The following is a 14,963-nucleotide window of genomic DNA, read 5'->3' as shown; positions in this document are numbered from 1 at the left end:
CTGTTTGTTTCTCTTTGATGGAAAGGGTTTATGAACCATCGTTTAAGGGCAAAACGGTCAACACCCACTTTCCATTATCCTTTTATTTCTTTAAAGGATACAAATAAGATTAGAGTCCACCTGTAATTTTCTTTTTTTTTTTTACCTAAAACTAATTTAGTAAAAAAATAATATTAAAAAAATAAATTTTAAATTAGAAAATTATAAATAACGTAGTTCCCTCCTTGTATTAATACACAATATCTTAGTCCGAATTCAGAACTTAATTAGGATTATGAAAATTATATTTTATAAATATATATTAGCTAGAATTGAATTAGGATTAGGAAAATTATATTTATGTATATTTTAGCTAGAATTGAATTAAGATCACGAAAATTATATATAGAGTTCAATAGTTCCAGCTTAAAGCATAATTTAGAGAAAAAAAAAAGAAAAGGGAAAAAGATGTCGATTTTTGTCAACAAACCAGTGATTGTTAGGGAAGTATTTGCTGACAATTTAGAATACGAGTTTATGTTAATTCAAAGTGCACTCAACAATTATCCTTTTGTTTCTATGGATACCGAATTTCCTGGTACAATTTTTAAACCAGACAAAAAATTCGTTCAATTAGGAAATCCCGAAGTCAATTATAGGTTCATGAAAGTTAATGTCGATGCTATGAAGATCATTCAACTTGGTTTAACGCTCTCTGATTCTGAAGGTAATTTGCCAGATTTCGGAACTCCTTTTTGTTATATATGGGAGTTTAATTTTAAAGATTTTGATATTGGCAAAGATCATTATGATAAAGAGTCTATTAAATTACTTAGACAACAAGGTATAAATTTTACGAAGAATAAGGAAAAAGGCATTTGTTCAAGAGATTTCGGCATGATGTTTCTGACTTCCGGGCTGGGTTTCAGTGAATTGACTTGGGTAACTTTTCACAGCGGTTATGATTTCGGGTTTTTGTTGAAGATTTTGACTCAACATCCATTACCGCCTGATCTCAAGTCTTTCATGCGGCATTTGACTTATTACTTCGGTTGTAGAATTTTTGACATCAAGTACGGTTTTAAGATCTTTAATCTACACGGTGGACTAGAAAAGGTGGCAAAAACTTTAAATGTGGCTCGTGTTACTGGATTAAGCCATCAAGCAGGATCTGATAGTCTTCTCATTCTCCGTTGTTTTATGCAGATTAAGGATACGAAAGCTTTTAAGCAATGTAACCAAAAATTGCCAGCCTTAGCATTGTACGGACTGATTTGAGTTAAAAGTATAATTTGTTAATTATTCTTATTTATGAAGTTGTGTTATTTTAAAATTAATAAATTTATGAATTTATACTAAATTTTACTTATCTACTTTATATTAATTTTATATAAAATACATTATTATTATCGTTTATTTTGGTCACGCATAAGATTATAATTCTATATTTGTACATAGCACAAATACATTAGTATTACTGAATTTTAATTAACCCTAGGGAAGGGGGCCTATAGATGGTTGCTTACGTTTTGCTATAACAATGTCATTACGATGCCTTCAATTAAGTGAGACCTTGGGCAGAGATTGCTTTCTCTTTCCGCCAATTGAGGATGCCTTTAATTACTCTCCGATTTCCCTTGATGCCTTTAATTACTCTCCGATTTCCCTTCTTTCCGCGAGGCAAGGCCGAGAGAGGAGTTGTTGAAGGAAAAGGGGAAAGACTGGAAGGAGATTGATGGAAAGCTTGAAGCTATGAAGATTAAAGACAGTAGCCGTTACAGAGAAAGAGAGAGGAGCAAAAGCAAGCTTTGGTAATGGCCGTGCCCCGGCTGACAAGAGCTGGAGGAAGAGTGACCCTGTTGAAGCTACAGCTGATGCTGATCATCAACCCCAAAGGTCTCTTCAATTAACTGGATTTTCATTGCTTGGTTAATTTTAGAATATTGCTTTATTTGTTGTTTTTCTCATGTTGATTCATTATAAAGTGTTTATATATATGCTTGTTTCTTTAGAAACAGAATAGAAGTAGTGTATGTGAATTCTTTTGCCTTCCACAATTGCATTATAGAACAAATTTCCTTATGCATACAGCAGTATTTGAATTCATTTAGGCTAGGGATTATAGGGAATGGAATAGAGGCTTTAATTAGCTAAAGAATAAATAGGTTTAAATCACTTTTTTGAGCCTGAACTGACAACTTTTCCCACATTGGGGCTTAAACTGATTTTTGGTCTAAGTTAGGCTCTTAACTCCCCAATTGTTTTCACATTGGGGCATGAACTTGTTTTTGTCCAAGTTAACCTCTGACATTTTTAGTCCTTAACATGAGAACAATTGCCAAGTTCAGGGACTAACTTGGACAAAAGGAAAGTTCAAGCCCCGATGTGATACAGTTAGTTCAGGCCCCATAGTGATTTAACTCGAGCAATAATAACCATGCATCTTTTTCATCTCTCCTGCAGCCCTGCTCGTACTGTTTGACATACATGACCAAGTCCAAAGTATGGAGAATGCGGTTTGCGAAAGAGTCCGAGAACTTCTTGTGTCAAAAGTCCCTTGCATATGGAAGAGTTTGAGAACTTGCTACTTATTTTACTTTATATTCACGAAGCATTAGAAATTAACTAAACGTTGCTTGGTTTCAACCCCGTGAAATACCATGCCTGTTAGATCCCTCTGTTGAGTTCTGCTTGAGTTGTCAATTGTGTGTCTCAGCAAAATGACATTGCTAATTATGATCTTGTTTCCCTTATGACATCCAGTGCCGAGAAATCGGAGAATGGGCATGTTGCAGAGAACTGAAGATAGACACTGACAAATGCGAAGCATAGGTCCATAGAAAGGGAGAAGAAGAGCTTCATTTGAACTTTTTTGGATGTCTTTCAGATGTTGAGTTTTAGATGAGACTTGTTTTTCTTTATGTTTTGTTGTGATTGTTATTACTGTCAAATGCAGTATTTGAACAATTTTGATAGGCCTTGAATTAGTTGGCATTGGCTTTTGTTAAACATGGTCTTGTTTGTAGAAGTTTTCTTGTTTTTTTTTTTTTCATAGTTGCTCATGTTATTAGAGTTTTATTATTAAAGTTTTGTTTTCATTCGTGTATTTGTGACCACGAATTGAGTTATAATTGTTTTCATTTAATCTTTTCTCCTAAAACAGACACCAAAAACTCCACTCTTTCCTTAATTATCTTACACATAATTTGTTTTCGATAACTTTATTTTAATATAATTCTGTACACCTATCATGTATATATATATGTTGTCTATATAAACCCAATGCTTGAATTTGCTGTCTGATTCTCTTTTCAATTTCATAATCTCTAAGACCTCTTTGATGGATAGGGTTTATGAACCATCATTGAATGGTCAATCCCCACTCTCCTTACAAGCCATTATCTTGGCTTGATTTATTCTATGTCAATATAAGCGAGTTTGAGAACTATGATTCAACTTTAATTCTCAAATACCTCACACTCAACCATGTCCCATTAATTCCTAATGCATTTCTTGAAGTAAACGGTGATACTGGGACCCTTCTTCGAAGGGACCGGGTTGATAAAAGGATCCAAGAAGCCATTTTTGTGAGCACAGATAATGTAAGGCTGATAGGAAGTGTTAAGTTTGGGGTTTTTAATAAGCATACTCTTATACTATACGGGGTTATAGAGTTCAATAATTGTACTAAAGATTCAATTGGAAGTGACCAAACTTGGAACATGAATTGTGAAAATGTTATCAACAAACTATCAATTGAGGTCTATGTTGTAAGGTCTTTCATGAGGAGTCCAATTTTATTTACTAGAATTTTAGGGATGAAACGAAAAAATGCGATTCAATGCCGATAGTGGATTCGATAGCAAAGTATAAGGCAAATGAAGGTCATAAAAGAGTTACTTTTTTGCAGAAAATTGATACTATTTTAATCCCATTTTGTCACTCGGAGTTTAAATAATTGACTATATTATGCTCGTATCTAATAAATACATTTTTTATGGCTCAATGTTAGTGTGTGTGGGTTTTGAAATTGGGTTTAGCTTTTGTGTTGGAATAGGGATAACCGTTGATCTATTGGTTTGTACTTTCAAAAGCACTAATGCACGTTACGTTCAAAGGGGATTACTATAATTTGACCATTTATTTTTAGCTTCAAATGTACCATAAGTCTATGTAATATTTGTAAAATTAGAATTTAGAATTTATTTTTTAGATTTTAAAATTCAAGTCCAACTGTTAGCACTGCTAGAATTATTCAGGTCCATTATGATGTTATTTTTTTTAGTTACATTATTACCAAATATGTATTTCTTTTATTTCAAAAAAAATTATCAATTCAAATATTATAATAGAAAATTTTCAAATCATACTTAAAGAATTATTAACATATTCAATATGTAACATAGTTTCGCTTAATTTAAAGTAACATTAATCAAAACAATAACTAATTAATCTTAATATTAATTACGTGATAATTAAGATGCTTAGAATTCTATTTAAGTAATTATTCTATTTTACTTCAATAAAATCAGCTCAACTTCTTTTTTTACATCAAACTCTTTTTAACTAATAATTGTAATTTAATTTATAATTATAATTATTACAACTTGTTTTCGCTTGGAGTTTTTATTTGGGTAAGAACTTTGTTTTAAAATTAACACAATTATTTTAATTAATAATTGTGAATTAAATTATAATTATTTTTAAATGTATAAATAACACAAATTTTACTAAATTATATTTTTTAAAATATATAATTTTGACACCTTTTATATTATTATTATTATTATTATTATTATTATTATTATATAAAGCATAAACTTAAATAACGCAGTACCCTTCTTGTATCAATACACAATATCTTTTTAAGAACTCAGAACTTAATTAGGATTATGCAAATTATATTTTATAAATATATATTAGTTAGAATTGAATTAGGATTACGAAATTTATATTTATATATATCTTAGTTAGAATTGTATTAGGATCACGAAAATTATATATAGAGTTCAATAGTTTTAGTTTAAAGTATAAGTCAAGAAAAAAAATGTCGATTTTTGTCAACAAACTAGTGAATGTTAGGGAAGTATTTGCTGGCAATTTAGAATACGAGTTTATGTTAATCCGAAGTGCACTCCACAACTATTCTTTTGTTTCTATGGATACTAAATTTCCTGGTACAATTTTTAAACTAGACAAAAAATTCATTCAATTAGGAAATCCCGAAATCAATTACAAGTTCATGAAAGGTAATGTCGATGCTATGAAGATCATTCAACTTGGTTTAACGCTCTCTAATTTTGAAGGTAATTTGCCAGATTTCGGAACTCCTTTTTGTTATATATGGGAGTTTAATTTTCAAGATTTTGATATTGAAAAAGATCATTATGATAAAGAGTCTATTGAGTTACTTAGGCAACAAGGTATAGAATTTACGAAGAATAAGCAAAAAGGCATTTGTTCGAGAGATTTTGGCATGATGTTTCTGATTTCCGGGTTGGGTTTCGGTGAATTGACTTGGGTAACTTTTCACAGCGCTTATGATTTCGGGTTTTTGCTGAAGATTTTGACTCAAAATTTATTGCTGCCTGATCTGAAGTCTTTCATGCGACATTTGATTTATTATTTCGGTTATAGAATTTTTGACATCAAGTACAGTTTCAAGATCTTTAACTTACATGGTGGGCTAGAAAAGGTGGCAAAAACTTTAAACGTAGCTCGTGTTGCTGGATTAAGCCATCAAGCAGGATCTGATAGTCTTCACATCCTCCGTTGTTTTATGCAGATTAAGAATAAGAAAGCTTTTAAGCAAAGTTATATTATTTTCAAAATTGATAGATTTATGAATTTATCCTTAATTTTACTTATCTAGTAATGTCGTTTTTTTGGGCCACCAATAAGATTATAATTGTATATTTGTACATAGCACAAATACATTAGTATTACTGAATTTTAACCAACCCTAGGGAAGGGGGCCATAGATGGTTGCTTACGTTTTGCTATAACAATGTCATTACGATGCCTTCAATTAAGTGAGATTGCCTTCACTATTACATAATCATAAATTTGGTTTTTAATATTTATATATATTTTTATCAATTTAATCTTTTTTAATTAAATTTGATTTTAAAACTTAAAAAAAAAGTTTAATTTCACCTATTAATATTTCAAAAAAAAGTCTAATTACTTTTTTTTTAAAACATAAATACTTACAAAATCGTTAAATATAACAGTCATATGGTAATCAACATGTACATCATGCTAATATTTTAACTTTTTATATTTGTTTGAATTTTAAAATTTTTATTCATTAGAACAATAGTATCATATTAGGATAAAATATACGCGAATTATCAAGTTGGTTGTCATGCTAACATAACTAAAAAATTAATGTTTTAATTAGCATTTTCGATAAAAAAATTTATCTTACCTTTTTTAAAAATTAATGATTAAATTTAACTAAAAAAATAAAATATTAAAAATATAAATATTAAAAACTAAATTTGTGATTTTGTTTTATTTTATTTTTCTATATAAACTAAGGAACCTATGAATTGGGTGCCATGATACAATAATCGCAGTAGTGAAATCCCATTCACCATTACCAATGGAGAGAAATATGATATTAGCCTGGATTTTGAGTCTCAGCACCGCCATGGCAGTAGCTCGTTGCCAAGATTATTACTCCCATGGCGGACCATACGTTCCACCTCCACAAAAAGTAACCTATCTCCACTTCTTTTTACACGACACTGAGAGCGGCAACAACCCTAGCGCAGTCACCATAGTCAGTCCAAACACCACCACCTCGACGGGCTTCGGCGGCGTGATAGCTTTCGATGATCCACTCACTGTTGGCCCCGACATAACATCAGAGGTCATAGGGAACGCTCAAGGCCTCTGGGTGTCGACAGGCAAAGACGTTTTAACTCTGATGGCCTACTTGGACATCGGGTTTACGAAAGGTGAATTCAACGGCAGCTCTATCAGTGTTTTGTCGAGGAATCCAATTACCGAATCGGAGCGTGAGCTTGCGGTGGTCGGAGGGAAAGGGAAGTTCAGGATGGCAAAAGGGTATGCACAACTCAAGACTTATTCCGTGAATTTCAAGACTGGCGACGCCATTGTTGAGTATAATGTGACTGTAATTCATTATTAAGATGATTATCTTGCTAGCATTTTATCTTCTTCTATGCATTACGAGTGATTGTTGATTCCATCAATAATGTTGCCCCCTTTTTGCTATCGTTAAGTTTGAACCATGCCACATTTTAGGGACTTTATTGTAATAAATTACGTAGATTTAAGTCCATCAATATCAATATCATTATAATATTTAAAAGGATATATATTTAAGTATGTTTAACTACATACATATATGAACATCCATAATTCATGTTGATTATAAAATGGAGAAGGTGAGGGTTGTCACTATAAAGGAAGATGAAATAGAGATATCATCTAATTTAAATCATTATAGACGTCAACATTATAGAATTTAATTTACTTTTAAGGTTATAAACTAGATTTGTGCCAATTAGTAACAAGCCGAAAGCCTTTTTTTCCTTACCTAAACCTGTTCAGCAACCTAATTCATTATTGAAAATATTATTAAAATATTATAATTAATAATTAAAAATAAAATTTTGTACTATTACAATGTCTAGACATTTTTTTTAATAGTAGGAGATACACGTAATCACTTAAACGAAGTTCTGATTCGTAGTAATAAAACACATTTTTTTAATAACTTTCAACCAAATAAGAGTAATAAGTGTCAGATGTAATGATAAGATATATTGCACTTTTAAAGAAAGGATACAGGTTTTAAATTTGAAGATAATATTGTTAAAAATATAGTCACGAACCTCAAATATAGGTCATAAAAAGAACATGAATAATATAAAAAAACTAAAATGTGTATTCTCTTAAATAATTTCAAAATTACACTAGTATGGTAGTTTTTTTTTTTTTTGCCTTATAGGTCGAATTTGATACTAAGCTATATATTTGATTTAGTGTTAAGTTAAAATAATTTTTTCTTGTGCTTGAATATAAAGGTTGCTTCAGTTGTTAATCTGTTTATTGATTGCGTTGAAAAATTGACATTTGTAACAATGCATCTTGCTTTACACAATCCTCTCCTTTGACTCAGCAATATTGGAAAAAGTTGATATTTGATTGGGACAACTGTAGCTCTAGAAGGCAATGGAAAAAGATGACCTATCGCATGATTTGACGATTAAATTGGTTTTTTTATTTTTAATGAGTTTTTAATAATTTATTTAATTAAATCAAATCAACTAGTTTAACAGTGGTTTGACAGGGTCCAACCACTAATTTTCACTAAAAATAACTCACGTAAAATGTTTTCTTTATTTTTATATATTTTTTTTATAAAAAACAATTTAATCAACAGAAAAATATACAAGTCAATAAAAATAAATTATTTTTCTTGATAATTAACTTAAAAGCATAAGTCACTTTTTGCAAGAGAACTCATTTGTAAGTAATTTTATTTTTATATAATAGTTTACTTAAATCATGCCTTTTATTAATATATTAATATAAATTTTTATTTTTAAAATACTAAAATATTAATACAAATATTATAATATTCAATTATTATTAAACATGGACATTAAAGTATTTATATTCAATAATATAATTAATATGATTTATTATTTTAATAAATTATTTAATAATACAAATTTTATTTTAATAATACATTTTACCAACAACAGTTTTGAATTTTAAATCGTTAATACGTTAATGAAAGATATTTATATTAATATTTTAATAAAAACATTACATTTTATAAATATTTATTAATAAACTATCACCATTCATTCTCTAAAATTTATATAATATATTAATTATTACAAAATATTATCTTATTATAAAATAAATTTTCTAAAACAAATATACTTATGTCGATTTTATTTTACAAAAACAAAAACCATTTAAAAAATTATTTTAGAAAAAAATTATCAAAGGATATTTTTCATACAATCAATTATCAGAAAATATCAGTTTTTCAGAAAATTAAAATTATTTTGCAGCCTGATTTCAGCTGATCTAACTTTCCTGCCTCTGCTGTGTGGTGTTCCGGAGAGGCATATTATGCAATTTGGGTAGTTGGAAATATGACACTAAAGAAAGCCATTACAGGTGAGAAAAGGGAGCTCCAAACCAAGAAATTTACGCCATTTTGTAACAACAAAAACACATCTGTTCATCCATAAATATAGAATACATTGGTTATATCTGACCTTAAAGATGACCTAAGAATTTGGTATGGTTACGGATGTTTAACTTTGCAGTACCTAAATTCATCATTTGAGGTCTCAAAATATCAACTACAAACTAGACTTACAAAAAGGCAAAAGCATTGAAGAAAATTCCAAGTTAGACATAGGCTATAGACTGTTGTTGACTAGATTAGGATTGAAGGGAGAACAATAACCATCTACTCCTCCTTCCTATGATGATGTGATGCCAGTCAATTATGTAATATAGGCCGCAGTATCCGGAGATAAATCAGTGGTGTGGCTGGAATTAGCGGAAAACATCAGATATGAATATGCTATGAGTTCAGCTTGAGTATATTCTCAAGTTCTTAAATGCACCCAAGATGACTGGCAGCGTTAAGAACAGAAACTGCAACAATAAAAAAAGGGGTACTAACCAGATACATCTCATGATGGATGACCCTTGTATAAGAATGGATTGAAAAATTCTATTCACAAGTAATATGAATAGAGACTACTTGGTTCCAACGGAGGAAAGATTGTCTTGGCTACCAGGTCGAATTGAACTCCCTGCAACTGTAGTGGACACATGGGTTGGAAGGGGTAGGGGTCATAGAACCCATGGGTCTCGACAATGGTGGTCTTGGGGCTTTCATGCTCATTGGAGGCCTTGCAACCGAGTTTGCAAAGTTTGTTGCAACTCTATTTGCAGCATTTGGTGGCGGCATTGCTCTAGAGGAGGAAGCTGGTAAGCCCAGTCGAGCAGCAATTATCTGTGTTCGCTCATGGTAAAGCCTTTGCCTTGACCTGTCCAATTGCTCCTTCACCCTCATTACGACTCCCTCCATCTCATTGAAGAAAGATAATTTGGCTTCCATCTTATGTAACTGGATTGAGTTAAAGCTTCAAAAACGTTAGACATTGCTCCAGTTGGATGTGCATAGGAAAAACAGACTGCATATATTTAGCAACTAACCTACCTGCTTTTCTATTAATGATGTGGTAAGTTGTCGGATTTGGTCCTCTTCCTGGTCTGCTAGAAGTTTTGCCTTCACTGCTGCTGCTGAGAGTGCTGTAACTGCAGCTCGCTTTAATTTATCAATGCTACTGTTATCTTCTCTCTCTGTAGAGTCATGGTTCTTGCTTTTACCTTCTTCGATCTTGTCTGCAAAGAACAATAAGATACACCCAAAATTGATCTATGCAATTTGCCAGCAGGTGGTTCTTAGAATACATACTTCTACAGAACCTTGTAAAAACACCATTATGTATCATGTTTCAATTTTCCTACCTGCTCTATCTAAAACCAATAAAGATAACAAACACTCAACTTATAGAACCAACTGTTCCTTTTAGCCTTCTTTGTATATTTTAAATCAGACGCTATCTATCCCTACATATTCCCATAAGATATTGCTAAGCATTTTGCAGTAGAGTTAGATTCTGTTAATGCGGCTTCCACTTTCTAACAAGATATTTATAGAAGAAAAAGAGAGAAACCTGTCATTACTCCATTTTCATTTACTGAATTCGATGAGACTGGCTGTGGAGGTTCCCTCCTTTCAGATGGTTGTGAAACAGACACCATTTGAACATCATTTGATGCCTCTGCAGGCTCCGTAGATTCCCCATCAGGGCTTGGTTTAACAGTTTTTTGCTCATTCTTTGATCTGGATGGAGAGCAGGAAGCTGTCTCTAGATTTTCTGATGCATCTGCTGGTTCAGATAGCTCTCCCACTGGCTTTGATGCAGCAGCATCACAAGGCTCATTCTTTTTCAGTTGAACAGAATCAGACATATCTACTTCCTTCACTGCTTTTGGAGGCTGAGAAGGTTCTTTAGCTGTTCCCTTCCCACCTGTCTCCTCTAGAGTACTTGGTAGAACCTGGGATGTTATGGTATTTGATACCCTTGTTACACTTGGTTGATGATCCTTTGATTGATTAATAATGCTGGATTCATTCAAATTAGCTTTTTTATCTTCCTCATTAGTGGCAAAATTGCTTGACTCTTTTTTATCCGTGGTTAGGTCATTGGGTGAAGGTGATGTCGCATTCTCTTCACGAAGAGAAACTTCAGTGTTTTCGTCACCATGGTTGCTCAATGAAATTTTCTGATCCCCCTTGAGGCTTTCGTCTTCCGAGTGTTTCACATTCTGAGCACCCCGATTACCCGTATCATTGGCAACACTGTGTGTCTCTAACTGACATCAGATAACGTTCACAAATTGCTAAGTAAATATAAGCTTGGCATAGGTTAACATACCTCTTAGAACATGTTGGTTCCTTCTCATCTGGTGGATCTTCCAAAACAAAGCAGTTCCTGGCAGCCAGTTGAATGTTTGGACAAGTACCAGATAATGATTTAAGTGAACTCTGGGCTGAAGCAGCAGCAATGTTGGGTCCAACCAGATGAGCAAAGAATCCTGCCTGCAAATGGAGCAACACTATGTTTGTAACATATCAACAACAAATAGATGAGGTAAATGATGAACGGTGGAATAAGAGGAGGATGAGAATACTATTTCAGAAGCCATGTACAAAATGGATAAATTTAGATCTGTAAATGAAGTCAGTTTTCCCTTCATATACATCAATCAATAAAACCTAAACTAAATACTTACACATTCAACTTACCAGTGCCATGACAGGATTTCCTACATCAGCAAATGAAAGTTTGCTTTCGGATGTTAAATTATAACCAACAGCTTCAAATGCCTCCCTTAGTGCCGTAAGGGCACAATTTTCAGTTGCTTCTAGTCCATCTTTTGGTACATTCATTTCTTCTGGCTTTAATGTTTCTTTAACACCTTTTACATCAGTTCCAGTTTTGGTTTCTGATGGTTCCTCACTACCCCCGACTTCTTTTTCATCTTTAGGTTTTGAAGTTTCCATCGGCTTAGTCTTGGCCTGATCTTCTTGAGTAGTCTTACTCTCTGTTGTTTCCGAGACTTCTTTAGCGACAGTTGTTTCATCATTCATGGCAGCTGGGCCAGCAGTTTCTTTTGAATTCGTGTCTATGTTATTATCATCACAATTAAAAAATACATCCTCAATTGGCATTTGAACGAAATGCAGTATGCATTGTGCTTTTGTTTTCGTAGCAACATGCTCTGCAATCTCATTCCAGTTTTCTTTATAAAGTTCAAGTGCCTCAAGAAGGAGGAGGGTTTCCTGATCTGTCCACTTGCCACCACTAAGACCAGGGTCAGCAGGTTCCATGAGAATAAAATCCGATGAAGACATGCCAGAACCGAATGTCCCATTGTTAAAGCAATCAGTACATAAGTCAAAATCTGCCTGCCAAATACAAACATAATTGGATCATAAAGAATGGAACAATAAGTCAATAAATAAAACAGATTTACTAAAATAGTTATTGTTCCCATTTTAATCATTCACATTATTCAAAGATTGAAAGCCGTGCATATCAGATTGTGCAGGTGGCGCAAACCATTTATGCTGATTTCTTATTTGTTGGACAAAGATCAATAGCAAAGAAAGTTTGTGGATTCCAGTTTTATTTATCACTTGGCTTGAGCTGAAGATGTCATACAAAATGATTTTGTAGAAGTAAGCATGTATCAGTTCAATGCAGGAAATGTAGAAACATTGACTACCACCATAAGGATACTCAGAAAGATTAGTGCAGTTATTTTTCTCTTCATAGTGATCTAAATAATTTGAGGCTCATACAATTATTTATTAGTCAGTATTCAGTAACTAACCTGCTTCTGGCAATGGTAGCGTTTCCTAGAGCAATCAGCTGAACAAGAGTTGCAATGGTACTCAACAGATGGCCCCTCCGGATTCATCAAGTCCTCAGCAACCGCAGATTCTGGAAGTAGCCCAGATGGTAGAGATGGGCTTGAAAGGTTAGGCTTGGTAACAACTTGTGGGCGTGATTCAATTTCGTCAAAGTGAAACAATTTTTGAAGCAAAGAATCCTTTTCTGTCATCGCATCTCCATCCCCATCCCCATTGGGATTAGGCACAGCAGAACCAGCCGGAGGGAATGGATGAAAATTAATCAAACCCCAGTAGTCCAGGAACTCCAATACCTCCTGCCTTGCATCCAAGTCACCGACTTCAAGATCTTCCAGATCTTTCAACTCAATCTGCTTGCTTGGATTTGCATGAAATTTCTTCACAATCCAATTGCGAATCTCCATGTATGCAGCGGGGGTACGATTTGGGGATTTCCCATTAAAGAAAGAAGGCAAGATACTCTCTTCCAGATGGTGAATTTTTTTCCATGAAAACCATCCTATAGGTACAAAGAGAAGATGAAAACAAAAACCAACAACATGAGGAAACACCAAAGAATCTTATAGTTCAGTTTCTTCTTTTTCAATATTTATAGCTTCAAAATAAGATGCTTCCAATGAAGTCAATTATTAGCCCTAGTTTGCTCTCTGCTAATGAAAATAAGATCAACATTCTCTTTGCAGCTTGAGTACTGTGACCTAATCGTGTTTTTTCCTATGTCATATTCATGTTTAAGTGGATTCTGAGACATTTATGTATTAGTGTAGTATGGATTTTTTTTTTTTTTTTGGGTTCTATGTAATATTTTACTTACGTTTTGCATATCGTGTCTAATATTGCAAGGTCTAATTCTCATGCATGGCTGATAAGAAATGAGCAGAACAAACTGGATGAATATTTATGTACCATTTCATTGTGAATACCATAAAAAAGACTTGGAATTCATATAGCATATAGAAAAAAAATAAAGAAATAAACTCTCAAATTAACTACTCAAGAAAACAAATTCAATATTTTTCTTCTTGTTTTCCACAATTGAGACAAAAAACTACAATACAAACTAAATTGAACTCTAAATCAACAGAAAACGAAAAAAAATTCCACATAATTTCTCCAATTCACTACCTCCCAAGAAAGAATTCACCTCACTAAAGCTGTAAAACAAATAGTTCACCCTTCATTCCCTTTCCTGCCAATTTTCTCATCAACCAAACAAGGAAAAGAAAAAGGGGAAAAGAAAAAACTCACCGCAATGATTAGGAACAACATGCGCATTACTATCACGAGACCTAATAGCCTCAAAATCAGCCTCAATCTTAGCTTCCAAAGCCTCCAACTCTTCACTTGCCTTTAATTCTTCCAAATCTTCCGCCTTTACACTTTGCTTCACCAAATTCGTCTCCTCAAGCTTCGCGCCACCCGATCCCGAACTCGAACCCAAGGCTAGGTTTCCACTAGGCGCCCCTTGGCGAGCCCTGGTTAACGGACCGTAATGGTTAACGGGAGAGTGGGAGATCAAGTTTGACTTCTCCCGAGTAACCCGTTTCGACGGAGTTGATGAAGAACTAGACCCGGAAAGCGAATTAACTTTTCTCTTCAGCGCTCCACCCCGACGGCGAGTTGATGCCAGCTCCGGCTCCGCCGGGGAGTTAACCGCATCCCGGCGTTTCTCCTCCATCACGGGTCGCGGGGTTTGGTTCTATTGGGAAAAGGGTTTTCAGTCGGTTCAGTGTAAAATTTGGTTGATTTGAGCCGAAAGCGTAGTAGTGTGCATTATTGTAGTTATAAATTGGGCCGCATTTTGAAATGCTCAGCTGTGGCCCATTATTGTTATTGTTTTGGTCAAATTCTGCTATTAGACCCTGTATAAGTTGTGCAGTTTTGTTAATTTGATCAATTTTAGTCCTTATACTTCTTGAATTTTAAAATTTTAGTCCTGATTAAATGATAGCTGTTAAATCTGTTT

At 33.3% G+C, this 14,963-nt stretch overlaps 3 protein-coding genes and 1 long non-coding RNA gene across 5 annotated transcripts; 3 read left to right on the top strand and 1 right to left on the bottom strand.

Annotated features, from left to right (window-relative positions):
- Positions 1-447: 447 nt before the first annotated feature.
- On the top strand, positions 448-1,257 carry LOC107948088 (probable CCR4-associated factor 1 homolog 11). Its single transcript, XM_016882559.1, has one exon. It carries the CDS (start codon positions 448-450, stop codon positions 1,255-1,257), a length of 810 nt encoding a protein of 269 aa, XP_016738048.1.
- A 163-nt stretch (positions 1,258-1,420) lies between these two features.
- LOC121228269 (uncharacterized) lies at positions 1,421-2,988 on the top strand. The gene is made up of 2 exons (XR_005925811.1): positions 1,421-1,875; positions 2,443-2,988. It is a non-coding gene; the product is annotated as an uncharacterized lncRNA (long non-coding RNA).
- A 3,552-nt stretch (positions 2,989-6,540) lies between these two features.
- Positions 6,541-7,224, top strand: LOC107949390 (dirigent protein 4). The gene has a single exon (XM_016884078.2). The coding sequence runs from the start codon at positions 6,587-6,589 to the stop codon at positions 7,136-7,138; it is 552 nt and encodes a 183-aa protein (XP_016739567.2). The 5' UTR covers positions 6,541-6,586; the 3' UTR covers positions 7,139-7,224.
- Positions 7,225-9,165: 1,941 nt separating this feature from the next.
- Positions 9,166-14,755, bottom strand: LOC107949076 (SWI/SNF complex subunit SWI3D). Of its 2 annotated transcripts, XR_001697626.2 has the most exons (8): positions 14,246-14,755; positions 12,958-13,496; positions 11,867-12,529; positions 11,496-11,659; positions 10,731-11,419; positions 10,211-10,395; positions 9,668-10,117; positions 9,166-9,531 (listed from the first exon to the last, which is right to left on the bottom strand). XR_001697626.2 is itself a non-coding variant. In XM_016883795.2 (7 exons), exons 1-7 carry the CDS (start codon positions 14,673-14,675, stop codon positions 9,779-9,781), a joined length of 3,009 nt encoding a protein of 1,002 aa, XP_016739284.2. In that variant the 5' UTR covers positions 14,676-14,755; the 3' UTR covers positions 9,166-9,778. The 2 variants fall into 2 exon arrangements, 1 of the variants encoding a protein (XP_016739284.2); XM_016883795.2 differs by having other exon boundaries at positions 9,166-10,117.
- Between the last annotated feature and the right edge of the window lie 208 nt (positions 14,756-14,963).

The sequence above is a fragment of the Gossypium hirsutum genome, chromosome A04 (genome assembly GCF_007990345.1).
Source record: "Gossypium hirsutum isolate 1008001.06 chromosome A04, Gossypium_hirsutum_v2.1, whole genome shotgun sequence".
NCBI lineage: Eukaryota > Viridiplantae > Streptophyta > Magnoliopsida > Malvales > Malvaceae > Gossypium > Gossypium hirsutum.
This window is presented reverse-complemented; position numbering and strand designations above follow the sequence as displayed.

What these genes read in the sequence shown, in the direction of transcription:
- LOC107949076 (XM_016883795.2), bottom strand. Translation starts at nt 14,675, where the DNA reads ATGGAGGAGAAACGCCGGGATGCGGTTAACTCCCCGGCGGAGCCGGAG. An exon ending in TGAAAATGGAGTAATGACAG is followed by an intron (nt 10,396 to 10,730) that starts GTTTCTCTCTTT and finishes TGTTCTTTGCAG; the next exon opens with ACAAGATCGAAGAAGGTAAA. An exon ending in CATCATTAATAGAAAAGCAG is followed by an intron (nt 10,118 to 10,210) that starts GTAGGTTAGTTG and finishes AACTCAATCCAG; the next exon opens with TTACATAAGATGGAAGCCAA.
- LOC107948088 (XM_016882559.1), top strand. Translation starts at nt 448, where the DNA reads ATGTCGATTTTTGTCAACAAACCAGTGATTGTTAGGGAAGTATTTGCT.
- LOC107949390 (XM_016884078.2), top strand. Translation starts at nt 6,587, where the DNA reads ATGGAGAGAAATATGATATTAGCCTGGATTTTGAGTCTCAGCACCGCC.